Source organism: Hippoglossus hippoglossus, chromosome 6 (genome assembly GCF_009819705.1).
Source record: "Hippoglossus hippoglossus isolate fHipHip1 chromosome 6, fHipHip1.pri, whole genome shotgun sequence".
Classification (NCBI taxonomy): domain Eukaryota; kingdom Metazoa; phylum Chordata; class Actinopteri; order Pleuronectiformes; family Pleuronectidae; genus Hippoglossus; species Hippoglossus hippoglossus.
This window is the reverse complement of record NC_047156.1, coordinates 19,864,697-19,891,234: the sequence shown is the minus strand read 5'-3', so window position 1 is coordinate 19,891,234 and position 26,538 is coordinate 19,864,697. Positions and strand designations below refer to the sequence as shown.

At 39.3% G+C, this 26,538-nt stretch overlaps 5 protein-coding genes across 9 annotated transcripts in view; 3 read left to right on the top strand and 2 right to left on the bottom strand.

Moving 5' to 3' along the window:
• Positions 1–46: 46 nt before the first annotated feature.
• On the bottom strand, positions 47–3,340 carry LOC117763408 (nuclear receptor-interacting protein 3-like). 2 transcript variants are annotated; one of them, XM_034588500.1, is made up of 7 exons: positions 3,102–3,340; positions 1,977–2,150; positions 1,739–1,821; positions 1,509–1,648; positions 1,349–1,401; positions 1,151–1,239; positions 47–725 (listed from the first exon to the last, which is right to left on the bottom strand). In XM_034588500.1, exons 1-7 carry the CDS (start codon positions 3,252–3,254, stop codon positions 698–700), a joined length of 720 nt encoding a protein of 239 aa, XP_034444391.1. In that variant the 5' UTR covers positions 3,255–3,340; the 3' UTR covers positions 47–697. The 2 variants fall into 2 exon arrangements, with proteins under 2 accessions (XP_034444391.1, XP_034444390.1); XM_034588499.1 differs by having other exon boundaries at positions 47–728; positions 3,102–3,339.
• Positions 2,475–10,115, bottom strand: LOC117763406 (transcription factor Adf-1-like). Of its 2 annotated transcripts, XR_004614152.1 has the most exons (3): positions 9,666–10,115; positions 7,509–8,075; positions 2,475–2,485 (listed from the first exon to the last, which is right to left on the bottom strand). XR_004614152.1 is itself a non-coding variant. In XM_034588498.1 (2 exons), exons 1-2 carry the CDS (start codon positions 10,041–10,043, stop codon positions 7,632–7,634), a joined length of 822 nt encoding a protein of 273 aa, XP_034444389.1. In that variant the 5' UTR covers positions 10,044–10,115; the 3' UTR covers positions 7,495–7,631. The 2 variants fall into 2 exon arrangements, 1 of the variants encoding a protein (XP_034444389.1); XM_034588498.1 differs by lacking the exon at positions 2,475–2,485 and having other exon boundaries at positions 7,495–8,075.
• Positions 4,433–13,604, top strand: LOC117763405 (protein ALP1-like). 2 transcript variants are annotated; one of them, XM_034588497.1, is made up of 4 exons: positions 4,484–5,315; positions 6,609–6,754; positions 7,867–7,871; positions 12,955–13,604. In XM_034588497.1, the coding sequence occupies exons 1-4, from the start codon at positions 4,490–4,492 to the stop codon at positions 12,968–12,970; spliced, it is 993 nt and encodes a 330-aa protein (XP_034444388.1). In that variant the 5' UTR covers positions 4,484–4,489; the 3' UTR covers positions 12,971–13,604. The 2 variants fall into 2 exon arrangements, with proteins under 2 accessions (XP_034444387.1, XP_034444388.1); XM_034588496.1 differs by lacking the exons at positions 7,867–7,871; positions 12,955–13,604 and having other exon boundaries at positions 4,433–5,315; positions 6,609–7,092.
• znf143b (zinc finger protein 143b) lies at positions 12,435–25,873 on the top strand. 2 transcript variants are annotated; one of them, XM_034588490.1, is made up of 15 exons: positions 12,435–12,846; positions 14,952–15,064; positions 15,797–15,985; positions 16,193–16,273; positions 17,255–17,451; positions 18,355–18,423; positions 18,513–18,629; positions 19,639–19,714; positions 20,289–20,414; positions 21,257–21,436; positions 21,657–21,884; positions 22,995–23,143; positions 23,929–24,081; positions 24,448–24,576; positions 25,529–25,870. In XM_034588490.1, exons 2-15 carry the CDS (start codon positions 14,959–14,961, stop codon positions 25,610–25,612), a joined length of 1,884 nt encoding a protein of 627 aa, XP_034444381.1. In that variant the 5' UTR covers positions 12,435–12,846; positions 14,952–14,958; the 3' UTR covers positions 25,613–25,870. The 2 variants fall into 2 exon arrangements, with proteins under 2 accessions (XP_034444381.1, XP_034444380.1); XM_034588489.1 differs by having other exon boundaries at positions 12,775–12,846; positions 14,949–15,064; positions 25,529–25,873.
• The window catches only part of swap70b (switching B cell complex subunit SWAP70b), a 43,342-nt gene continuing 35,868 nt past the window's right edge, over positions 19,065–26,538 (top strand). Inside the window, exon 1 of the mRNA XM_034588493.1 lies at positions 19,065–19,083. The gene's annotated coding sequence lies outside the window, so the exon portion shown is untranslated. The remainder of the gene's footprint in view (positions 19,084–26,538) is intronic.

Genomic DNA, 26,538 nt, shown 5'->3' with positions numbered 1-26,538 from the left:
TGCTGAATCTTCTTTTTAGCAAAGTATGCAAAAGCACATAAGAAAATACATGATTTGGGATTTAATTTGATGTACTTTACGACAGTCACATGATAAAACAAGTTACAAGAGTCACTGTCAGGCAGTGACCTCGATGCAAATACATGTCTCAGACTAGAAAACACATTAACAACATTATAAAATACAGTAGATAAACAGTTGGTCTGTGTGCAGTACATTGTGCAAAGCTTTTTCTCAGAGCCTGATTTCAGATATAAATATAATGTAGAATACAAGATGTATGACGTATTGTCAGGTTTCATCGGGTGATTAGAAAGATGCCATGAAATAAAATGTATTATTATTATTATTATTATAATTAAGAGTTTTAGATCACAGTTCTATCACAACCTATAACTATAATGTTTACAGCACTACAACTTCTACTGTAGTCACAATAGTAAATAATATAATATGCTACAAGGATGCTATTTATTGTCGGTGCTACACGAGGAACTTGCTGTGTTAACCGCTGCCTTTATGGTAACGTGACCTCACCAATGACCCATGACTGCATTGAGGAAATGGGCAGAGAGAAAGTGAGAATGTATAAGGTGAGAAATCTGAATTTCCCCTAATAACCTAATGGTCTAGTTATAAGAGTAAAGAGTATTTCTATTGCTTTTGGTCACTTTGTGTGTTGGTGGTGAGAAGATCACTATCCCAGGTCTCTGAAGTCAGAGGAGCTGCTGCGCAAATAGAAGAGAAAAAGAAGCAGAAATTACTTGTTTAAATTAAGATTTGGAGCAAAGCATCTGCCAAAATACATAGCTTTAGTGTCTATATATGTTACACATGCTGATAAGACCACAGTTTTCTTGTAAAAAGACATATATTATCAACAATGCATTTAGTTTTAAGCAGTGCAGGAATAAGTATCTGTAATTTAAATAAAATTAACACAACATGTTCAAGTTATCAAGTAAAAATGTCTAATACCATCATACAGCATGAAACAGTTGTGCTTTTTGCCACAATATGCAGTTTGTCCCACTTGTTTGCAATGGTACAGTAATTTGATACTTATTTTTCTGATTGAAATGTGTTTTTAAAAGAGGACATGTACTCAGACAGTGACAATGAATTAAAGGTAATAAAACGATCATGTTACCTTTCTCTGAATGGCCTTTTAACAAATGGAACTTGCTCCCTCACAGCTGTCCCAAACACCAACATCTGCTTTTCAGTGTCAATTACACACTATAAAAAAGCAAAATCAGTCAATTATTATAGTATCTGCAGTGTCTATACGTTTATGAAGATATTTAACTGTTCCTGAGTTTGAGTCAAGGTGAATGAAATGATTTACCTTTAGTGACTTAAGTGTCTTGTTTCCCAGCGACATCAGTGGCCTGTCACTTTCTGCAAATACAAAATACATATAAATAAATGGTGGACAATAATGTCAAAGTGGCTACAGTCTCAAGGAGTCATTCTACTCTCGAATGAGTCATATTTCTCTTCCTTACCAAGTATGGCAAATGAGCACATTATCCTGAGTTGTCCGATGGTCAGACTGAGCCCTTTGATGTGGCCGTCGATGTAGAGTTTGCTCTGAAATGGAAACCCCTCCATCTCCTCTTTGTTCTCCTCCACCAGCTCTTTCAAACTTTGGGAGAAACAAAAGCATTACATTGAAAATTAACTAATGTCAGTCAAATAGACAGATGCTGAGAGTGTGAGCTCTGAATCCTCTCACCCTAATCTCTCCACAGTCAGCGAGGACATCAGGTTCAGTCTGCAGCCTGTGTCGATCAGCACATTCACCTCCTGTCCTACACACTGCAGACACACAAAGGAGGTCAAGGTGGAAATGGCTGTATGAAGGATGCAACAGAGCCTTAATTACAACAATTTGATGAAGCAACTGTAATACAGTATTTTTTTTTTATCAACATATTGTATGCACCGTAACCAACTGGCCATCTTCCACTCACCTTACATTGCACATAAATCAAATATTCCCTCTCTTCTTCCTCATCTTCCCGTGGATTTAAAGGAGTGCAGCTCAGGAGGACCCCTCCGTTGTTCACCGTCACTCCGCACATGTTTATCCTTTCCCGGGAAAGCTTGGACTCCAGCAGGCGCTTCTGAAGGATATGGTGCGGCTGCTGCAGTCAAAATAAAAAAAAAACAGTACAAGCATGGTTAGAAAATGGGCCAAGTTCTCATTTCATTCCTGTGGAGCTGCAGTTAAGACTCTATAAGGACACTGTCCGATGAACTTCAGCGAGCTTCTTCAGTGTCCAGAGACCATGCAGATCAACTAAAATGACATACTTCACAAGAACATTTACCAAGTTACTTATAGGTTTGAGTGCAAGGGTGAGAATGTCAGTGAAATTTAAATGTCAGAGTAAGAGACACAAACACACAATTATAAAGAAAATAAAGACAGAAGTAAAAAAAATTCAAAAGAATACAGAAATAATACTGTTAACAAAAACTACCAAAAAAGTTAAACTTGGGTGAAACACAAAACTCAGCTCTGCATAAGGCAATGACCGCTATAACTATTGGGCCCTTGCAGTTTGCACTGGCTTGACTCAGGTAAGATCATCACACACTTCCCCCCGGGACCTCCAGCCTCCTCCTTTATACTGGCTGGGTCTTTACAGGGCACAGGCTAACCCCGTGACAGAAACCATCACAACATTTTAGTATGGTTAAGATTGAGTCTTAATTCGTGCAATATGGGAATTCTATTTTTATGCATGCACCTTACTAATAATGTTTCAAAGGAACCCCAGACTAGTTCACTGGTGTGAAAGCAACATTATACTCATCATCCGTTTCCAATATACCAGCCAGGTGTAATAACTTATATAACATTTACAGGTTGTGTTTCACTGCCCCCTCAACAAAAAAGACATACATTTGTCATAATTTAAAAAATATTATCTTTATATATTATATTACAGAGGCTGGACTATACGATGTAAAATATACAACATGACAGACACATGCAGTGGCTCAGCCAGTTTAAACGGTTGTTAAAGTGAACAAGTCCAAATAGGATAAATGTGATAATAATGTTATTAGGCCTGTCAGGTGGGGCTCACCCCTTGTTTAGAAGTGCCGAGCATCTTGAGTCCATCGAGAGGCAGCAGATCAGCAGAGTCTTTGTGCAGGAACCTGATCGCCTGTTTCAGTCTCCTCTGCTGCCTCAGAGCCGCAGCGTCCTCCTGCTCCTCCTCCCGCATCCCTGTGAACATGACGGCGGCTATATGAGTCAGACCGAGGCGGTGAGAGTCTGTCGTGTCCCCCACACTGTTGACATATGGTGACTCACTGCAGTCTTCTCCTGAACGATAGGGGTCGCCGCTGAGAAACCGCGGTCATGTGGTCCCTCATTATATATATAAATATATACAGTATATACCCTATATCCCCCCACAGCCTGTCAAGTTTCAGAAGATATTACTGCAGAAAATGTGGAGAAACTCAAAGGGAATTCATAATTTTCATTATGGCATAACTTGCTCATAATAAATATTATTTTAGTATATTATTAAGTCCTTAATAGGTGACCAAGAATTTCCTCTTAACTCTTGTTCATGGTGAACCCCACTGTCAAGAGATCTTACTGTAGAAAGTTTGAGAAAATTAAAGGGAAATTCAGTTTAACCTTAAAACATTGAGACCTCATGACAAAACTTGGTGTGGAAAAACGGATGATTCATGCTTTTATCTCCAGTATAATCGAGCACTGCAATTACTAGTGCACTTACAAGTCATCCAAAATTCAGCTGGAAGAACTTTAACCAAATCTTTTTTAAAAAGCCGACATCATCCCTGCTCCTATATCTCTACACTAGCTACCAATGAGCCACAGGACTTAGTTTTACTACTCATTTTAAAATCTCTTAATTGAGCTGCTTCCAAATACACCACAGACATGATAGTCCAATATAACCCCGTGAGACCCCTTAGATCACTGATCCATTGAAAGGTAGAACACAATGCCTTTAACGGAGCTATCTTTGAAGGTAATCATCATATTTCATTCTATTTTTATTTATATTATTTTCCCCTTTCAACTTATTTTTAAATGATGATACAGATTTATCATTCATATTTCTTTTACCTATTTTTTTCTCTTTTATTGTTCCCTTTTGAATTCTTTATTTTGCTTGAAAATGTAATTTCCTACTGTGCTTTTAGATTTAAATTTCTTTCTGATAATTTGGTCTCTGTGTTGTTTTTAATGTTCCTGCAGCATCTTGAATCCCCCTCCCTGCATGACACGTGTTTAATAAATAAAATTACCTATGAACAAAAACATGAATGAACGTTTATAGAAGCTTTAATAACAAACGGTGGTGGACATAATGCTCCTTGAATAGATAATATATAAGACTTCCTGATCCACACTACCTACCAGCTGGTGGCGGTAAAGCTAAAGATAATGCGGCAGCCTCATCCACAGAAGAAGAAGGACACAAACGGAATGGCGGCGGCTCGGATGATCCTGCAGATGTTCGAGGAGGAGGAACTCTTAATTCTCAGCTTGCTGGCTAAAAGGCGACGGAAGAGACGGTGGGCAGTTCGGCCTCCCAACGACGGCCGAAGTGTCCTGGGGGAATTCAGCGTCCTGGTGAAACCCATGAGGACGCTGGACGAGGGGAGGCACTTCAGCTACTTTGGGATGTCTGCGCAGCGGTTCGACGACCTGCTCCGTCGGGTCGAGCCCTTCGTTCGCCACGAAAGGACCCACAGCAGCCCGGTGGATCTACCGGAGCGGCTGGCGGTCACACTGCGGCTGCTGGCGTCCGGAAACAGCCAGAGGAGTGTGGCCGACAGCTACAAGCTGGGAGTGTCCACCGTGTCCCGCATCGTGTCCGAGATGTGCTCGGCCATCTGGCAGGCGCTGGAGGAGGACTACGTGTCCCTGCCCAAAGGGACCGAATGGACGGACATCGCACAGGACTTCTGGAGACTGTGGAACTTCCCTAACTGTGTAGGTTGCATCGATGACAGACGCGTCAGCATCCGGACGGGCAGTGACTCCGTCTACTACAACGGCGCACAGTCCATCGAGCTGTTTGCCACCTGTGACGCGCACCACCGCTTCACGATGGTGGACATTGCGTCGTATGACTGTGAGAACGAGAAGAGGATTTTCCGCATCAGTCGCTTCGGGTCGAGGCTGGTGCACAAAACCCTGGGGCTCCCGCAGCCGGTGGCCCTGCCTGGCTCCGGCACCAAGCTGCCCCACGTCTTCCTGGGAGATGCTGCCTTCCCTCTGCACGAGAACTTAATGCGGCCTTACTCAGGTAATGCGTTTAAGCCTTACACTTGTTGTCAGTGAAATCCATCATGGACAACACCTCTCACCCCATGACTGCATCAAGGACGCTGGAAGTAGGGATGCTGAGGGGGCTGTTGGAGTACCCCCCCACTGGCCAGGGACTGTTACTACAAGGCTAAAAAGTTGACTATAGATGACCATTAACAAAAACGTAATTTCATTTTCTATAGTACTTTGAGAGTAATATAGCAGTAGGCTTACTTTTTTATTTGTTATCTTTTAATATTTAATTTAATTTCAGGATATTCAGTCTCGTTTTTGTGTTGCCTATCTGATGCACAAATGTGACATGGATAACGTGAACTTAAATGATTTCAGTGGTGGTAATATTGGATTACATTGGTCTTTAAACAAATTTGTTTAAAGACCAAGTTTCAAGTCCAATTTCCAAGTCAAAACTGGCATAAAATGTTGTTGGTTATTCAGATTCATACATAACTCACAAAGCTGCTGCACTGCCTTTTTAATATAATGTAATTATATAGACTTTCTCCCAGCGCCCCTGACCTACATGACACTGTGGGGGCCCGAAGCAGCTCTTTCAGCATCAGACTTCTGAACCCACAGTGTAAGAAGGAACGCCTCATACTGCTGTCAGACTCCTAATGTAAAATAAGCATTGCTCTGGGTTTCATATCACAACCATTCACCATTAATTGCACTATTTTGATAAAAATGTCCTTTTGCACATCAGTGTCCTCTTGCACATTTCTTTGAATTTCTATCTGTATAAGGTATACAGTACTTATTATTTATTATATGTATGCCTCTTATTGTGAAATTCAGTTACATAGTTTTTATATTCATATCATATTTAATATTTTGAATTTATATATTATATATATATATATATATATATATATATATATATATATATATATATATATATATATATATAAATAGGTATAAATTCAAAATATTAAACAATATGATTGAAATTGTATCTATTTCAAGATCTCATACATAATGCACAAATACAGTTTTCATCCAAGTACATTCCTCCACAAATATTTCTATCTGTAGGTAAAGGTGTATACTATATTATGTACGTATTGCCTGTATTTTTATAAAATGTTTGTGCCTATCTTATTCTATTTTATACTCATGTTCTCTAGTCTACCTCATTCTGACCGTCTGCTGCTATGACAAGTGAATTTCCTCTTGATGGGATCAATACAGCTTACCTTATCGTATGAAGAGTGGCTCTGACATTTGTATTTGTTTAATCTCATTACAATATCTTTTGTAAATTTTGCAGGTGTCAATCTGGATGATGCTCAGAAGACCTACAACTCCCACCACTCACGGGCCCTGAAGGTCATTGAAAACACTTTCGATATCTTGGTCGCACGCTGGAAGATTCTGGATAGGTCCATTGAATATAACCCAGAAAAGGCTGTGGACGTCGTGAAGGCTTGTATTGCCCTCCACAACATGCTTGCACACAATGATGCTGCAGAGTCTCTGACGTGCCGCCGCTACATCCCACCCAACTTAACGGGCAACACAGGGGCATCGGGAGAACTCATACCTGGTGAGTGGAGGAGCCTTTTGACAAGACACACCAACCTGAGAGACCCTGGGAGATTCTGCTGCACACGAGCATCCAACGTTGCAATTGCGGCGAGGAATAACCTGAAGTCATTTTTCCTAACACCGCAAGGACTCTTACCCATGTAATTAAGAGACATTCCCTGAACTGAAGTGGCCTTATTGATTGAGCAATAAAACATTTAGCTAATTAACTATTAACTATTTTTTTTTTTTTTAATCTCTTACTTCACATAAAAGCATCAAGTTATCCTTGTTATCTCCTCAGTTTCAAGGTGATATTTCTTTTACACAGACCACATTTACATAGTCAATTTAATCTCAATAACATTGAGGAGTAAATAGCTGGTGCCTGTCTATGATGGTTGTTCAGGGACTGGTGAGCATGTTCTTGGATGAGTGGATATAACTACTCTGGAGAGATTTATTACATTTAATATGGTAAGTTGAGAACATAATGAGCTGTACAGGAGCATAATAGGTAGTAACAGGGTCTGAATGGGTGCTACGTCTCCTGAGTTATCACAGATCAGTCTTTGAGCAACTACAATTTTCCTGCATGTGCTGGGTTAAAGCAATCAAAAGCATGTATATATGGTTAGCAAACCAAGTATTTTATTACACAATGCAATGTGAAAAGCAATGCAACCCCACTTAAAACAATAATATTAATAACAATGCAACAATGATAAGAGAAACAAACATTAAATGAAGACACCACAGAACACTGTCATGATGGCAGCCGGGGGTGTTTTGTAGTGTACTCGTACATGACTTGGTACAGTTTGTGCATGGCCTCTTGCTGGTATGCCTCATCGACTGAAGCCAACATGTCCACTAAAACCCGAGCAAACCGTGTGTGTGGTGTGTCTTGTTGCGGCAGCTCCTGCTTATTCTGGTTCTCTCTGTACTGTTGCATGAACTTCACCCTCTCCACCTGCAGCTGCTCCAACCTCAAAGATAAGGACTCGTCGGTGTGCGTCCTTTTTCGTCCGGATGCAGTCGGCGAGGGCGCACAGAGGCATGGCGATGGGGGCTCTGCAGGTGAGGGAGATGGTGGAAGGCCCGATGCGGTGGAAGAGGCCGAGATGATTATTGGTAATGAGAAGTCTTCCGCCGTTGAGCAGATGTTTGGTGACTCCACTGCAGGACTGCATGGTTTTGTTGCAGTGTCCTGATGTAAAAAAAATTAGAGCGGTTAACATTTTGATCAGTTCCAGGGATGTTAGAAAAATGTGAAAGAATTGTGAAACTTGACTGGCACTCAGTAGAGCTCAGACCTCAGCCAAGGCCCTACAGTCCCCCTAAATTCAGTCAAGCTGCACCAAATTACACACTAATAGATATCAGTAATCTTCAGTAATCAAGATCCATGAATCACTAACTGAGAAACTGAAAATGTTGTGTACGTTTACTTTTTGTTGTTATTCCAGCGTTTTTTGTGCCTCTAGACATTATGTTTTTGGGGTTGTCCGTCCGAATGCGATATCTCAAGAATGCCTTGTAGGAATTTCTTCCAATTTGGTATAAATATTCACTTGAACTAAAGGATGAAATAATTAGAATTTGGTGGTCAAAGTTCAAGGTCATCGCACATGTTTTGCCTTGTGAAGGTGATATCTCTCTCTCCAACAAGGAATACTTTCACATTCAGCACAAACATTCACTTGGACAGAAGGATTAACTCAATTGATTTTGGTAGCCAAAGGTCAAGGTCACATGTCTTTTTTTTTTAACGTGATATCTTAATATCAACTTGATGTACAAACATTAACTTGGACTCAAAGATGACCTCAATAGAATTTGGTGGTTAAAGGTCAAGGTCACTTTGACCTCACAAAGCATGATTTTTGCCTAGTGAATGCGATATTTTTGGGACAGGGAGGAATTCTTTCACATTTGGCCCAGACATTCACTTGAACTTGGATTTCATTATGGTAGCCAAAGGCCACGGTGGCCTTTCGAATTATGTTTGTTTTTCTTAAACATGATATCTTAAGATCAGCTTTAGGGAATCTCTTCAAATTGGGTACAAACATTAACTTGGACTCAAAATTGAATTGGATATTTGGTGATTGGAGGTCAAAAGTCAAGGTCACAGTGACCTCATGTTACTGTTACCTGTATCACGTCTGCAGACTGCTTGAGGGAATTTATTCAACTTATCAATTGTTACTTGTACAAAGATTTTCAGTTAAGTGATTACGTTTCAGTGGTCAAAGGTCACAGTGACCTTATATGAATCTGGAAAAAAAATATGTAAAAATATGTACACGGAAACGGCACTGGTTGGAGGCATACAACAGAAGTGCGGTAATTCTAGTTTTCGTGCTGCTGTTCTTACTCTTAACTACACCGAGCAAGATGTGCTGAGTTACTGACGAGAAGATAAGTGAGACACACACTTTATTAATCCAAGAGGAAATTGAGGCTCCAGTAGATTCAATACGTTCAGTACAGTCTATACAAAACTGTACAAACCTAACCACCACAGGAACTATCATTAGCATTTAAAGGAACAGGCACTCAAAACAGGTCACTCTGTGGAGGGCTGTTTTATACAGGGTAAATAGGGTGCTGTTTTAAATGATCCTTGTGGTATTTTGACCAAAGTATGTTACAGACATTTCATTAAGACCCCAAGGAACCATATCAACTTGTGGTAAAATGGGCATACAATGTCCCCTTTAATGAATTTATTAATTTTTTTACGAAAAAACTAATATTGAACCGATAACAAAGTAAAATCTGATGTATCTTCTACCTCCGTGTCCTTCTCTCGGTGTTTGACGAAGTCGCACAGCCAGTCCATGTCCAAGACGATCGGTAACGGCTTCTCTTCTTCATCCTCGCCGCTGCGAGCGTGTACGCGTTTCTTCGCCCGGACGTAGCGGTCGCGGATGTTCTTCCACAGTTTCCTGCAGTAAACCTCGTCTTTCCCGAGAGTCTGCGCGATCTTCCTCCAGGACTTCTGAGCCATGTGGTGGTCTCTGTGCTCCCTCATGGAGTGGTCATACAGGTGTCTGTGCAGGCGGACCTGCTCGCTCAGCCTTGTCTCCAGTTCTATCCCTCCGAGTCCTCCGTCCTCTTCTTCCTCTTTTTTCCGCTTCGTGGCGGGTGGTTTTGTTCTCAGCTCTTCCATCACGGCAGGTTTATGCTCGCTCTTGCACTCGCGTCCGGCGACGCGCCACAAATGACGTTGTTTCCGCTGGCGCGCGGCGTTGTCGTTAGATCGTGCACATCAATGTCCATGGCGCGCAGTAGAAACACTTTAACTCTGTTAATGTTGACAATATTGTCTCTGACTTTAACTTTGACTGTAGAAATATTATACCACGTTGTCTTGATTATAGTGATGCTTTTCCCCTCATTATTTGCTTCTCGCCAAATTCCATATACCTAAATGTTAATACACGAACAAATAACCCCACGTTTTTGTGTTCATGAATGAAATGTATGTCAAAAACATATCATAATTTGTGTTTTTAGGTGAATTTTCTTTGTTACTATACTCTCGCACACTTGTCTTTTTCAATTTGTTTCCCATTTTTATTTTCATGATAAATATTGTCCTTTATATTGCACTTATCTTTTTTTGTCAGTGATTTATCTATACGTATGTGATCGATGCTAAAAGTTTAGTTTAAAAAACTGTACAGCTAGATTCTACTGTCTAGTCTGGCATTGCTTTGTAACTGGACAAAAAGATGCTGATTAACATTTCAAAGAAACACCAGAAACAACAGAAAGAGACGTCAGACATATGAACTTTCACCATGAACACATGACAAAAGAATCACGACTTTTTGGGGGGATATGTAGCAAAACCATGTTTCTAACACCACTGCTAACAATGACCTCAGTGCTAAAATATCACTGAATTAACATCTTTTGAATATTGAAATTACATATTATGTGCATCATAAAAAACGACTCCATGGCAGGACAGCTGGGTTGTGGAATATGTAAGTAATTGTGTACCTTACAACGTTGCCGCTGAGTGTATATCCTGGTTGAGACTCTGTTTCTCACTAAACCAATAACTAAAGACCTTCAGTAAAGCTGCGCTCTGCAGGCCTGGAGCCATACTGTGAAATTCTTTGCCTCTGAATTTGAAGACCACAGGTACATCAGAGGCTTGTACGTGCTGCTTCAATTTTTTGGAGGCTGCATAATCCAATCCAATTTAACAGCACCACAAACCAAATCATCAGAAATGATTCAACTGTATGATGATTTTAGAGGTGAACAGGTTATTAAGTACACCTTGCTGTACCTGTCCTCAGAGTGAACATGTGCCTGGGCATTTGATCAAACAGCACAAACAATGAAATACTATACTATACTATAGATTATTTTATAATCAGATAAGATTTATTGATCCCATGCTGGGAAATTCACTTAAAGATGGAGATAATATGAACATAATAAAAACTGTGCAGAATGATGTTTTTCATAAATAGTGTTAACTGTATTGTCTTTATGTAGCTCACTTTATATTTAGACATTATGCATTTTGCAACAATGTAGACCTCATGTAAATGTGCACTGTACATGACAGGTTACAAATTAAAGGAGAAACCAACATTAACAATGTTGGGCCACCATGAGCCAACAGCTCAGCTTCAATGCGACCTTAAAGGTTCAGTGTGTGAGATTTAGGTGAAAGAGATCTAGTGGCAGAAATTGAATATAAAATAATCCTTGTGATGTTCTCACTAGTGTGTTTCATCTAAATTGTATGAATGGTTGTTTTCTTCACCCTTGAATGGGCCCTTTATATTTACATCTGGAGCGGGTCCTCTCTACGGAGGCCGCCAATTTTTGTTTACAGTCGTACAAACTGGACAAACTAAACACATTTTTTTCATTTTAAGACAACTGAAGTCTTCCATATAGGTTGTCTTTCATGTTTAAAAGGTGAGGTGAGGGATATTCAGCTGCAACAAAACTTCACGACTAGTTGTCACTAAATTCTACACACTGAACCTTTAAAGAGATTTTATGAATCTGGGAAGGGCACAACATTTCTTTCAAAAATATTCCTCCATTTCATCTTTTGATGATGGTGATGTTGAGCACTGTCTAACATGGACCATTATCCCATTGGTGCTGAACTATATAAGAATACGAATCACATAATTTTCATAATTCACCCAGTTACCCTGTGGGTAAAAGGTCGTCAAAGTCTTAGAGGGGACCACTCCCATCAAGAAGGACAAGTTTCTTTATCCCTTGGATTACTCAAATGAACTTTGTGAATAATGATGATGAATTATGGCATGATTGACAAATTACACCATGTAAATTAACATGTGTGGAAACATCTGCATTTGTTGTGTTTTTCATTTATTCATGGTTTGATTTTTCAGTCGCCTGTATATTCCAGATGTGACGCTAGCCTCACAGTCTGACAGATGTAGGCCGGACAGCGCTCTTCACTCCATTGCCCACATTCCCCCTGTTTTTCCCACATCGCCTTGTTTTCAACATGGAGGCTGAAAAACCTCACCACACGTCGCTGTTTACGTCGCAGAAAAAACAAACTTAACCACATCCCGCGGCTGAGTGCGGCTCCGACCACACCACCCTCAGTCAGAACTCGTCCTGTGTGGAAGTTTGAATATTAATTTTCGACGAGGGCGCTTCGCTTTTTCAGTCCAAACCCTCAGACAATACGAAAACCGACGCGGAATGGCGTCTTGCAGGGGCCCGGGAAGATGAATAACTGCAATACCAGAGGCGAATCCTCGATGATGGACATGTTGATTGACCAATAGCAGCGGGATTTGTGAGTCTCTAGCCAACCATGGGGCCTGGTGTGTGGGGAGGCGGGCCGGAGGACAGTGCTGGTGTACATGTTCCCGGCGTGCGGGCACCACGGAGCGTTTCCTGCACTGGTGCATGGTGGTCGAACAGGAGGAATTGTTGGAAATTTTTCGGAGGTTAGTTTATAAATTGGTTTTTACCCAGTGTGCATTATTCCTACAGCCATCTCTACTAGGAGGGGTGCGCGACAGGCTGCGGCTGGGACTCTGAACACGCGTAGAAAGGACAGATTTGGCTTAAATAAAGTGACACCCAGCGGGTCAAAATGCTTATGTTATCGTTTCTTAGCGCAGCGGTTCCCCGGTCTTGTTTCCGAACTGCGTTGCTAATTCCACGGCTTGAAGCTACACGGAGGCAGCTAGCTTCCCCTCCAGCTTCCACACACAGTCAGCAGGGGCTCCCGATACTAACTACTACCAAGTGTTCGCTTCTAACCTGACGGTATTGGAGAAACAGTGTCATGATAGCCGTGGAATTAAAGTCGTGACAGCGGGTTTTTGCGCTGTTACCACCGCAGTTAGCATGGTGGCTAGCACGCTAGCTCCGTTATGACAGGGCGTTATAACCGTATGTGACCGTACACACATGCCGGCGGTGCTCTAACCAGCCACCGTCAGCCGGACAACACCGTCGGTTTAACACACTTGTCACATTATGTTTATGTTCATAGCGACATGTGTGGCAACTCGTACATGTGTACATCATAGCATAGCATAGCTTGCTAACTAGCTAGCCCCAGATACTACTATTCAAATCAACAAGCGCCAAAAACAGCACCGACGACAGCAGACACTGACATCAGGGCAGAGCCAGGTGAAAACAAGTCAAATATAGTAACAGGAAAGCCCCACAAATGCTGGTCTTTGATACCAGTTATAAAATAAGCTAAATCTATTTGTTCAGTGAAGGTGTAAACAAAGCTTGATGACAACTTCCCTACTGCTCCAAACCACCAGGCTTGGTGTTTTAGCGGAGCACTTACAATTTAGTTTGTCATTATATAGAAATATGTCTGGGATTATGCTCCATGAAAACACAGTCACTGACAGGACACAGGTCTTAAAGATAATTCTGTGTTGTCGCCTGAACTTGAGGCTTGGACTTGGAAATGTGTACCTCTTGTCAGAATCCAGTTTTAAGATATAGATTATTTCATTTCTATGTTGATGTACTCACTTGTTTGACAGGAACATGCATGTCAAACTGATGCAGTCTCATACAGCAGACCTGCAGTTAACCTGCTTTAATCAAAGTGAACGAGGATACTGTTGAACTGTTGTTTGTCTGTCGTTTAGCTTACACTCTTTGGTTTTAATGTGTTGGACAAAATAAAAGGAACACCTGTCAACAACATGCATTGGAACAGCACCTGAGCCTTAACTACAACCCTCAAAATGATCATGCATTGTTAATTTTAAATTTATAGATTAATTGACTCTTAATTGCAGCTTTCATTGGCACTAACAAGGTTGTGGAATCCCCTTAACCTTATTTCAAACTGTGTTATGAGCTCATGCTTAATTTGTGGTCCAGATTAGATAAATCCAGGTTCAGTGGTTTGATCTGGACATGGTCTGATGTCTAGATGATAAGAAAGCACCCAGCAAAATGCAGTTTTTTGTATTTTCATAAATAGAATTGGGTTTCACAAATCTGACGCTGTGTTTTAAACTTTAGTCTCCCTACTAATCCTGTGTAGCTGTGTCTTAAATAGCTGCTCCTTGTTAACCGTGTTCAGCTTTGACATGTAACTGTATGTTATGTTCAGGTCACGTTGTACTTTTTAAATTTAGAATTATATTTAGAACATTGTCACACATAGATAATTATTCATCCTTAAGAAGATCTGGAGTAAAGTATATAGAAAGAAAAAGAAGTAATGCTTTATTGTCCTACCCTTAATGCCCTTATTTAAAGATAACTGTTTTGAATTAGTTATAAGACCTTTATTATTTCTGTTTGTGTTTTCAAGGCCCATTTTCAGTCTTTCAGCATAGAAAATCTGGACATGTGAGAGGAAAACAGGGTTAATAGGGACCCATCAGTTTATTGGGAAGACTTTTGTATGTTGGTTTTACAAATTATTTGTACCATCTAGTAACAAGTGTCTTACTACCATCAACGGACCAGTAGCTCTATCATATTGCACAGTGCATCATGCCATTGTGTGTCTCTGACATGACCGTTTCAAATGTGTCTCCTGCATGTGTCACTCCAGCAGCTGAAGCATGCTCTTGGCCCAGATAAATCGGGACTCGCAGGGAATGGCAGAGTTTCACGATGCCGACGGGCAGCCGGTCACTCTCTGTCTGACGGAGGCTGTGACAGTGGCAGGTGAGTGTCCGCACTTGACCCTCTGATACCACTTATTGTCAATATTACACTACAGCTTTGGACAATTGTTCAAATGTTTCTCTTATTTTAATCTTCATTCCTGTATCGTGTGTGTGTGTGTGTGTATTTTGTTGCTGTGCTTATTTTGAAGAAATAAGACAAACTTCATTAAGCTCATAATTATAACAATAAACTTTATTTGTATAGCACATTTCATACAAGAAATACAGGTCAAAGGTAAATTAAGTTTACACTGTTTATGTTATTAGCTTCTACTATAAACAATCCAGACTATGCAAAATATATATATAAAAGAGTTGAGTAATTTTATTCTTTGCTACTTATAGTGAGGCAATGTAGATCTTTCAATAGATGGTAATAAAATATGAGATTTGATTTTTCTGCACATAGTAATACAGACAGTTGGCAAGGCTGATTGTCTCATAAAAGAGATACCTGAAAATTGATAGGAAAGGAGCTGTCATGTTGAATTACCATATTTGATTTAAACTTTAATCAAAATTGGGATGAAATAGAAAAATCATCTAATTAAGGAACTTTAATATTGACTTTAAAAGTGAACTATCGATACAAAGATGGTACCAGTATCAGTATTCTATCCTTTTAGAAAACAACAAGCCGTAACACGTTGATCTTACATCTGCCACAATGCAGTGTTCTTACTTCTTAAGTTGACAATTAACGTATATTTATTGTCAAATAATTCCCCAGATGGAGATCAGATGGAGGGCATGGACACAGTGAGCCTGCAGGCTGTCACTCTAGCGGATGGATCCACTGCATACATCCAACATGACTCCAAAGGTTCCTTTTCGGACGGACACATCATGGACGGCCAGGTGATCCAGCTGGAGGACGGATCTGCTGCCTACGTTCAGCATGTGTCGATGCCTAAATCAGGTAAAACACTGCTGTATCTCCACACAGAATAGTACTCTCGTTCTGACTCTGTTGTGAGCTGGCAAACCACCCACCACTGTTGCAAGGTTTTGTAGCTTGATAGGAAACAGATGTATTTGTATTTCATCTGGGTTACCTAATGCATTCAAATCACTGTGTTTGTAATTTATTTATTATATTATTTTATATATATTTTTTCTGTTGTAGGAGTGGACAGTTTACAGCTTGAAGATGGACAGGCAGTTCAGCTTGAAGATGGAACAACAGCCTATATTCACACACCCAAAGGTAAAAGACATTTATCACCTACAACTTTTTTCAGATAATTTTTAGTTCCTTTTTTCACTCTCTTCATTACTGTTATAAACTTTTTATCTTTGTTGGAAATCAAATTGAATCTCATACAAATTTGAAGAATTAAAGTCGTTCAGTTATGAATGAACTTTGACATGTTTCATGAGCTGCTTAAATCCAGGTAATTCTGCAAGTCATTTTTGAAGAATAACTTTTTATTCTTATTCTTCTTAGTTTAAGACAAAACATTACAGACTTAAAACTGAAAAGTCGCTGCTTTGGCTGAAGGGGTAAAGCGGTGGTCCTCTAACCAGAAGGCGGTTCGATCCCAGTCTTCCCCATCTGCATGCCGAAGTGTCCTTGGGCAAGATACTGAACCCCAAATAGCCCCTGACGGCTGTGCCGTTCTTATAGAAAACGTGCTGCCCATAGATGCACTGTATGAATATGGGGGTGAATGGCAAGACTAGAAAAGCACTATATAAATACAGACCATTTACCATTTAACTCAGAATGAAGAGACAAGAGCAAATTAGAGAAATTAAGTAATAAAATAATTTATTGGTCTGGCACACCTAATTTCCTCTGCTATATCTTGTTCATAACACCTCTAAACGAAAAGTTGTGTGCAAGTAGAAAGCTTAGTGTGTTTACAAACACACTGCGTTGTCAATCAGTGAAACATCTTGAAATATTCTTACGGGCTGGCTTTTTATTCTTTATATTATATTTTTTATTTATGATCATTTTAAAACTGTTCATACAAATTTAAAGAAAGGATTTACAAAAATACATTCCTGTAGTTTTTCATTTTACCTCTCGTACAGATAAATGGTTTTGTTCATAGTAGCACATACTTTGTCTACAGATGTGTACAGTATGAAAGCATCCATTCTCTCTGTATAAACACCTACCTCAAGGCCAGATTCTTTATCTTATTTCTGTCTCTACTTCCTTCTCCTTGTTTCTGTGAAGATACATATGACCAGAGCGGCCTGCAGGAGGTGCAGCTGGAGGATGGCAGCACGGCCTACATCCAGCACACAGTGCACATGCCCCAGTCCAACACCATCCTGGCCATCCAGGCTGACGGTACCATCGCAGACCTGCAGACTGAAGGCACTGCCATCGACCCTGAGACCATCAGCGTGCTTGAACAGTATACCACCAAGGTAGACATTCCACATCAGTGTACTAATAGAGGCTAAGGCAGTGCTTTAGGTCACTGAGGGTCAGCAAAACGGTTGAAAAAAACCCTGACATGCTGAGTGTCAATAAACCTGAAATTCTTTCCAATAATAAAAAAATCAATCACAAGAATTCAGAACATGAGTAACAACTGCAGCATCAAGCTGCAGCAGTGGTCAAAAAACTGTATAACCTTCTGGGTGGAAGACCTAAACAGTCAAAGGTTGATTCCTTTTTTATAAACTAATGAACCCCCATGAGACCTCATAAACCATCCATAAACCTATTATGCCTCCAACGGTGCTGGTGTGGCACCAGTTTGGCTAATTAGTGGGAAAAAAACAACAACCTGGAAGTTTGAATTCTTTGGAATAATCTATCCATCAATTTATATATGTTGTATGTGTACACTTTTCTATTGTGTCTGTATATATACTATTTTAATATCTAGAATTTTACATGCCATTGATGTTGTACATATATATATATTTTTTATTTTTTTTAACTGATATGCTCATATACTATATTTTGTGTAGAGTATTTTCTGTGTACAAATTCTGTACTGACAATGTTTCTTTTAAATTGTGTCATTTTGCTCCTTTACCAGCCTTTGGATCCCGAAGTGTCATTATTTTTCATATTCTTTTTTTTTGTTGTAATAGCTGAAATTTATGCAATCTGTATAGATAAAACAATATGAAGCATTTGTTAATGTACCGTATATTGATATTAACCTGGTTAGATTTTGAAATATAGACCTTGGGGTTTATCTTGTTTAACCTTTTACAGATCTAGATGACATACCTGTGTGTCTTGATCCATGTATTTCCCTTGACTGTGAATGTTCATAATAATTCTGACGGTATGTACTGTAAATTTTTCCTAAGGTGGAGAATATAGAAAACCCCTTAGGCCCCTTCAGCAGAGTGGAAGGAGACAATGGCGTTCACATGCGGGTACAGAATCTTTTCTACTGTTTTCTTTTCATGACTTTTTATCCTTTTATTGAGGTTGAACAATGACGTCTAACCCATTCTTGTTTCAGATTGTGTTACAGGGTCAAGACAACAGGCAAGCAAGGGTGACAAATGTAGGAGAAAAATCTTTCCGCTGTGAATATGAGGGGTGTGGTAAACTCTACACCACTGCCCATCATCTCAAGGTCAGTGTGGATGTTGTGTTTGCTTGTCTCTACTCATGTATGTGATTGTTTAAAGATAGTATTAGCAGATATTAGAAGCATATTCCCATGATGTTGTTATTAGGGCTGCACGATGTATCGAAAACGTATCGTCATCGCGATATCAACATGTATACGTATCGCAAAAGACAGCTTGGCCAATCAGATGGATTGCTCTCGTTTTTGCGTCTGGTTTTTGCGTCAATGAATCATTGTCGGAAGAAGCGAGAGAACAGAGAATTGTGGCGACATTGTCAAATCTCGTGCCGCCTCTGCCTCCTCCACACTAAATTCTACTGTGGAAACTTCTAGTTGTGGTTTGTCCTCGGTCAAATTCGTTACTATAAGCGGTTGTTTATATAAATGACTTGCATAGCTTATTTATGATAGTCCCATAACCTGAGGGAAAAGTAACGGCACAGACACACACACACACAGAGACTCAGCTTCTCTCTCTCTCTCTCTCTCTCTCTCTCTCGCTCTCGCTCTCTCTCGCTGTCTCTCGCTCTCTCTCGCTGTCTCTCGCTCTCGCTCTCTCAGATGATGACTTTTTACGGTTTAAATGTTGATATGTTTGAAATGATGCCACAACATCATCAAAATTCATCAGCCGTCCTGCTCTCTCCCTCTCTCTCTCACACACACTCGCACACACAAACAGTGTCATTGGACGGGGCGCGCTCGGATTGACTAGATGCAGTTGGCGCAGTGCGAATGATAGAGTCACAGAGAGGAGCAGTAAATTACTGACGGAGCCGGTAAGAACTGTAACAAAATAACTTTTCACGTTCCAAACATTAAAACTGTAAGTGGACTTAGTGGCTCCCTGGGTGTCTGCCCCAGACTTCGTATTTGTCATATCTTCATTGCAATATTCAAAATCGTTTTCGCATATAGCATTTGTTTTCCTAATATCGTGCAGCCCTATTTGTTAACTACATGTTCATTTCTTAGCCTCACTGCTGAACAGTGTTTTTTGTGCTTTTCACAGGTACACGAACGCTCCCACACCGGAGACAAACCATATGTCTGCGACTATCCGGGCTGTGGGAAGAAGTTTGCTACAGGTATCAGTGGTGAACGTTGTTTTTGTCACTTTTAAACATATTCATATAGTTTTATGCCTCCACACTGGTGACGGTAATGACCAGAGGCATTATGTTTTCAAGCTGAATTTTCTCTTTAACTTTTTCACAAACAACTGATTATAAATTAGTGGTCAGAGGTTCTTTTGAACGTATCTCTGGAACACCTAAAGGGAATTTCATTACATTTACATTACATTAGATTTTATATCCCGAAGGTCGTCCTTACTGTGACATCATAGTATTCTTAAAATAAAAAATATCCTTTCTGGCCATTATAACTCAGCCTTAATGTGTAAAATGGTTTAACACATTGGAACATATTATACTTATGTTGTGTCTCTTGAGTTTGCATATTTCAGAGAAGAAAGAGATAGGACATCAGAACATTTGGGGCAAATTACTTTGGAAATCGTCTATTGATGGGCACCAATAATTAAACCTTTTAAATCAGATTAAATGCTGTGTGCTGGGGTGCTGTTATTCAATGTGTTGACCAGGAATAAGGACTTCAGTGAATGTCTGTGACTCCTTTTCTGTTTCATGGTTATTTTAGGGTATGGACTGAAGAGTCACTCACGCACACACACAGGGGAGAAGCCATATAGATGTCAGGAGATGAACTGCTGCAAGTCCTTCAAAACCTCCGGTGACCTTCAGAAGCATACACGGACTCATACAGGTACTCGACCACAGTCATAATGTCACTGCAGTATACATTAAGCCTGAAGCTGTATAGATATCTTGTTTATATGTCATGGTTGTGACACAGGGTTAAACTGCAATTGTGCTTCTGGTGGGAGCTGAAAATATGAACAGCTGATATTCTGTTATTTTGGTCCAAACAAATAGGCCAGAGTCATAAACCACCTGATTTTTGAAACAAAACAGATAATAGTCAAGTGCCAGGATTGGCTGAACGAAGTGCAAGGAACTGTTGAATAGACATTTGGAGCTGAATTCTTGCCGAGAGCCAGCAAAGTGCTGGAGGAGTTTTCAGGCACATGGTCATCATGAGAAGCACAACATTTTGAACATGTTCCAGTTTATTTTTGAAATAGATGATTTTTGCAGTTATATTATTTATAGAGTTTTATTACCTAATAGAGAGACCATCAATGTTTCACAGAATATACCAACATGTCTAAGACTTTACATTATATCTTCAAATTGATTTATTTTTTATTTTATACACATAAATCTGGTCACATTATTGAACTGAAAATTGATTTAGACTTGACTTTCCCTTTTTAAACCTTCAAAAATCACTGTCACTATCAGAGAGTCAGACAGACTTACATCGTTGAAGCAGAGGCGATAGCCAGAAGTTGGCAAGTGAGTCATGGAAGAGTCGGCTTCTAGAAGTTGTCAGTCAGTGCACGTTCATGTGTTTTGGGGTCGTAACTTTTTACAAAAGTGCGATGTATTGGTTGCATGTTTTCTAAGTGTAGCCTGCCCTTGCTAGCTTTTCCAGGATTGCAAACCCTAGCTTTAAACCCTTACTTCCCATTTTTTGTCTGGCAGGAGAGAAGCCTTTTAAATGCCCAGTCGAAGGCTGTGGCAGATCGTTTACCACCTCCAACATCCGTAAAGTTCATATCCGAACACATACCGGTGAGCGGCCATACTACTGCTCTGAGCCAACTTGTGGAAGGTCCTTTGCTAGTGCCACCAACTACAAGAACCACATGAGGATTCACACCGGTGAGACCTTCTATGCCTCAGTCTGTTATTTTGTCTGTTCCATGTAATTCATGAGTCACCAAGCAGTGTTTTAATTCAATTTAATTCATTATTATTTGTATACTGTTGAATCACAACACACATTATATCAAGGCACTTCAATATTGTAAGGTCACAACTTCTCACAGTAATAATAATAAAATAAAAACTGACTATGTAATTTCTTTTCCTGCTTCTCCAGGGGAGAAACCATATGTGTGCACAGTGCCTGGGTGTGAAAAGCGCTTCACAGAATACTCCAGCCTTTACAAACATCATGTTGTTCATACGCCCTGCAAACCTTACAACTGCAACCACTGTGGGAAAACCTACAAACAGATCTCCACACTCGCCATGCACAAACGCACAGCCCACAATGACACCGAGCCCATTGAGGAGGAACAGGAGACATACTTTGAACCACCAACAGGTCAGTGTAAAGATCTTGATAAAAATTTTAATAAAATCTGTAGAATGTATTAGATTGACTTTGAATGTAAAACTGCAACAATTAGTCATGTTGATTAGCTGATCGCCTTCATGGCTTTACCGTCTTCAGTTAGAGATTTTGATGTTTTTCTTTCTCACACATGTATATATTTATGTTAAAGGTTCAGTCTTCTGTTGGAATAAAACATTCTATCATTCTGAATACATGATGTTGGGCTGTAGGAAATTATCTTAATTAACCTTTTTCTAACATTTTATGGAACAAATGATTAATCAAAATCATTATTGCATTTTGTTGATAACAATCAGATCCAAGATGCAAACATTATTTCCTGAAATAGACACAAATATTCTTTCTCACTATGTTAAGAAAAGTGGAAATCCTGGATCTGCCCCTTTAACTAGATCTGCACCAAAATTGAATGCATTCATCCCTGGCCCTTACCCCATTCCTATACCAGGTTTGGTGCTAATCGGTTCAGTACTTTTTGCATAATCCTGCTGACAAATAAACAAACCCTCAGCATGGGTAAAAACATAACCTTCTTGGCAGAAGATATATCTGCAACCAATTAACAACCTTCTCAATTGTGATGAATTTTGTCCTGACAATAAACTGAATATCTTCCCGTTTTAAGCTGTTTGTCGAAGAAATGAACACAAAGGAATTGGGGAAATGTCAGTTTGGCCTTATAACCTATATTATTCACTTAAATATTGAATATGTTTTTATGAAGAATAAAAATAACCTTTTGTTACAGTCCTATTATGCTTACTGTAATAATACTCTTTGGGAATATGTGTGACAGCCCCCAAAGCTGGATACCACATATAAACACTAGTATATTCATTCAAAGATCTATGGTTAAGAGGAGAAAGTATAATATACTTACATTAGAATATATATAGCAAAAATATATGTATATGAAAGAAAAACTAAGGTACAGCAGGAAGAAAGGATAGTTCATGTACACGCTGTGAAAGTGTACAGGAAATATACATTGATTTTTTAAAAAAAATGGAATAACAAATAATTAAATAAGAATAACATAATTTCAAATTTTAACAAATGCTTTGTATCTTTATTCAGATGCTATTGATGACCCTAACGTGAGTTACTCAGCTACAGTGGTTGAGGCAGATGACTCTGGCTCAGAGCAGCTTACAGTGGAGAACTCAGAAATGGTTGGTCAGCAGCACATTGCCTTGGTAACGCAGGAGGACGGGACACAACAACAGGTGAGTAGTAAATACTTTCCATACAGTTAAAAAAATTAGTAGGTTCAACTCAAGAGTCTTCACTACCACGGATTATTAGCAGTAGGAATGGAAGAAAAATTGCAGTCAGAAGATACGCCCATTATCCAACCTGTAAAATATCAAAAAAGGAAGTAATTATAGATTGCAATAACTCTGTTCATAGAGGCAGCATATACTGAGCAATAAACATTAATTTAACCTTCAGCAGCAAATATAACATTTCAACTTTATTATACTATATTTAACGTATTATTCAGGCGAGAGGTGGACAGAGGCAGGAAGTGACGTATTAACTCTGCTGCCGAGATCACGTCGTCTGCTCTTATCACCACAAACTGTCATGACATATTCATCGGTGTCTTCTGTGAGGGACACTGCTTTTACAATCAGCCTTCAAGTGACTTTACAGTAGCCATGGGTTTCAATCGGCTCTTTTTGTCTGTTATCTCTTTTTAAACTGTTTAAAACAAGATTTTTTTACCAGACTGAACTTCCTTTTTTAAACTTTTTAACTTTGTTTTTACTAGACTGTTTTGTATACATCAAATAGTTTTTAAAAAATATATTTTTCCTTTAAACTTAAAGTTTTTATGACTTATTTTGCTGTCTTGTCCTCTACAAATAAAGATTGATATTGTGTATTTTGATGTTAATCCAAAAAGGCTATATGGCAACATCATTTGTGGACAATGGGTTTTTCAACAAAGACCCTGAGTGATTTACCATGAAACTAAATCTTAAATCTGTATTGTGTCTCACATCAGGTCAGTATCTCTGAAGCGGACTTACAAGCTATGGGTGGCACAATAACCATGGTAACCCAAGAAGGCACAACCATAACCATCCCAGCCCACGAACTGGCAACACAAGGTTCTCACTCGGTTACCATGGTAACAACAGACGGCTCCGATGAACAGGTAAAAACTGTCAGAGTTCAGTGGGGACTGCACAGAAGTATTAAAAAACTAATTTGGATCTAATTTTCATGTCGTCTCGTGTGTAACACAAAAGTTATGCATTAACACGTCATGTAATAAGAGTTGAGTGTGTCACAGTTACTTAAGTTTAGAAACAAATGTGCTTCCTTGGACCGGTCAATAGTACTTGAACCGTCAGTCTTTAGTGCTTGTGACATGTCAAGGCAAATTACCAAATTAACTCTTTATGGTGCTTAACCAATTCTCTGTTGGACCTGGCCTCAAATGTGTCACAAAAGGTCACTAATTGATTTGTCACGCCACATCACAGTAAATAGATCTGAGTACAATGTCTGTCTTCCTCAGGTGGCCATCATGACACCCGACATGGCCTCGTTCCAAACGGTGGAGGAGGCCGGCTACAGCCAAGAACAAGATGGAATTCATCCTGTCACGTTACTAGCCACCTCCAACGGCACTCACATTGCAGTGCAGGTTAGTAGAGCGACCTCATAGGAGGGATTAGAATGGTGGGGTGGTTTCCATTTAGTTCAAGATATGATGAAGAAGACTGGATACATTAGTCTTTTTTTTTTTTTGCTGAAAATTGCAATGTTCTTGTTAATATGATACTGCCAGGAGTTTTATGTGATACTAACAGGAGTTTCAATTAGAACTTAATGGTTAAATTAAGCCCACCCACATAATCACACCCCAGATCCCAGCCTCTTCGCACCCATTTGCTTAAAGGCTTGACCATAAATCCTGGGTAGGTTAGCTCAGGGGGTGGAGACGTGTCATCCCTCCTGCTGGTGCATTCAGACCAAACTGAAACTTACAACCACGGGATGTGTGGTTTTATATGTAATTTACTGTTCTTGAAAAAAGGAAAATGTATAAATAATCATTTACAGTTGTGGTTTTATTTCATTTTGCATTGACACCACTAAAAACATTCTTAGCAAGAGCAGAGGAAAATTTGTTGAATTTACCTTAAATTTGGTTGGATGTTTCCCATTGGTGAGGTGACCATGTGACTACGTAATGACAAACTGGTTGTACCTACATCAGACAGATTCCCTACATGAAAAACGAGATTTTCTTTAACTACATATTATGTAAATGTTTTTACAATGTATCAACTACTCAGGTCCTTAAACCCTGAGGAGCTTCATTTGCAGCAAAGGTTGCAGGTCTGGTGACTAACCTTTATCATGTAAAACATCTTAAACCATGTTAATTACTAAAGCAAAGGAAGCCTTCCACCTTTACCACCATGTGACTATCATCAAGGAAAATCAGTTCACACACTGTCGGAGCTGGTAATGCCTTTTTAAAGGGGTGCCAGAGTAAATAAATTAAATCAGTAGTGCTGATCAACTCACAGTGATTATCAGTATGTCAATCCATGTTTGTATGATGCACATTGTTTTCTTTTCCTCTGTAGCTCAGTGATCAGCCTTCGCTGGAAGAAGCCATCAGAATAGCATCAAGGATACAACAAGGAGAGTCACCAGGCCTGGATGATTGATGGACTCATTATGGACTATGATTTAGGATCAAAACCATCTCATCAAGAGAAATCATGTCTTCCTCCATGTTTTTTTGTTCCACAAAAGAACTTAGCTTTTATGTGTACATAGTATTTTGATAACTGGAGTTCAGCTATGCTATTTTGTTCCTCAGCCAAAAGAAATGGGAGAGGAGAAAAATGCTTTCTAATGTTTATGGTGCACAGTGTACAGTGCAGTGTACAGCGAATGCTATTTCTAATAAAAAAAAGTGTGATTAATGGACTGTACTTGATTTTGAACACCTTAACATTTGCTCAGATGTAAAGTTAGTTTACTACGATCTGTTAAAATCATGACCAGATTAATTTTATAATAAGTCCCCCGCAAAAGTTTGTTGTTGGGCCCCAATCTGTCCTCGCTATAATGTGGCACTTTATTTAAAGAAACCAGTAAAACAAAGAGTAGATTAGTTGATTAACTGAAAATGTATCTGCAACAAAATTTAAAACTGATTAATATTTAACTTTTTTTCTCACCAGCTTCTGGAATGTGAGTACTTGCAAGTTTTCTATGATGGTAAACTAGATATGTTCATGTTTTCAACGTCTTCTCTTTGGCATCAGGTTATACTGATGGGCATTTTTGGGTATTTTTCCATACTTTATTCACAACAATGAACAATTGGGAGACTGATAAGTAAATCGGTTATTGCAGCCTGATATAATGGAACAATTCCACCTTGACTTAGGATTTCTGTGTTTTTTACTGGACTCTAATAAAACAATAGCAATTGATTTAATAAACAATGATCAAATTAAAAAAACAAAAGCAAATGAGCAACCAGTATAAGCAAAAATAAATAAATTCAGGAATTGAAACTACAAAGTTTTGGCTCATCCACGAGAGCTAATTTATTTTAAATTGACTAAATTATACAGATGGA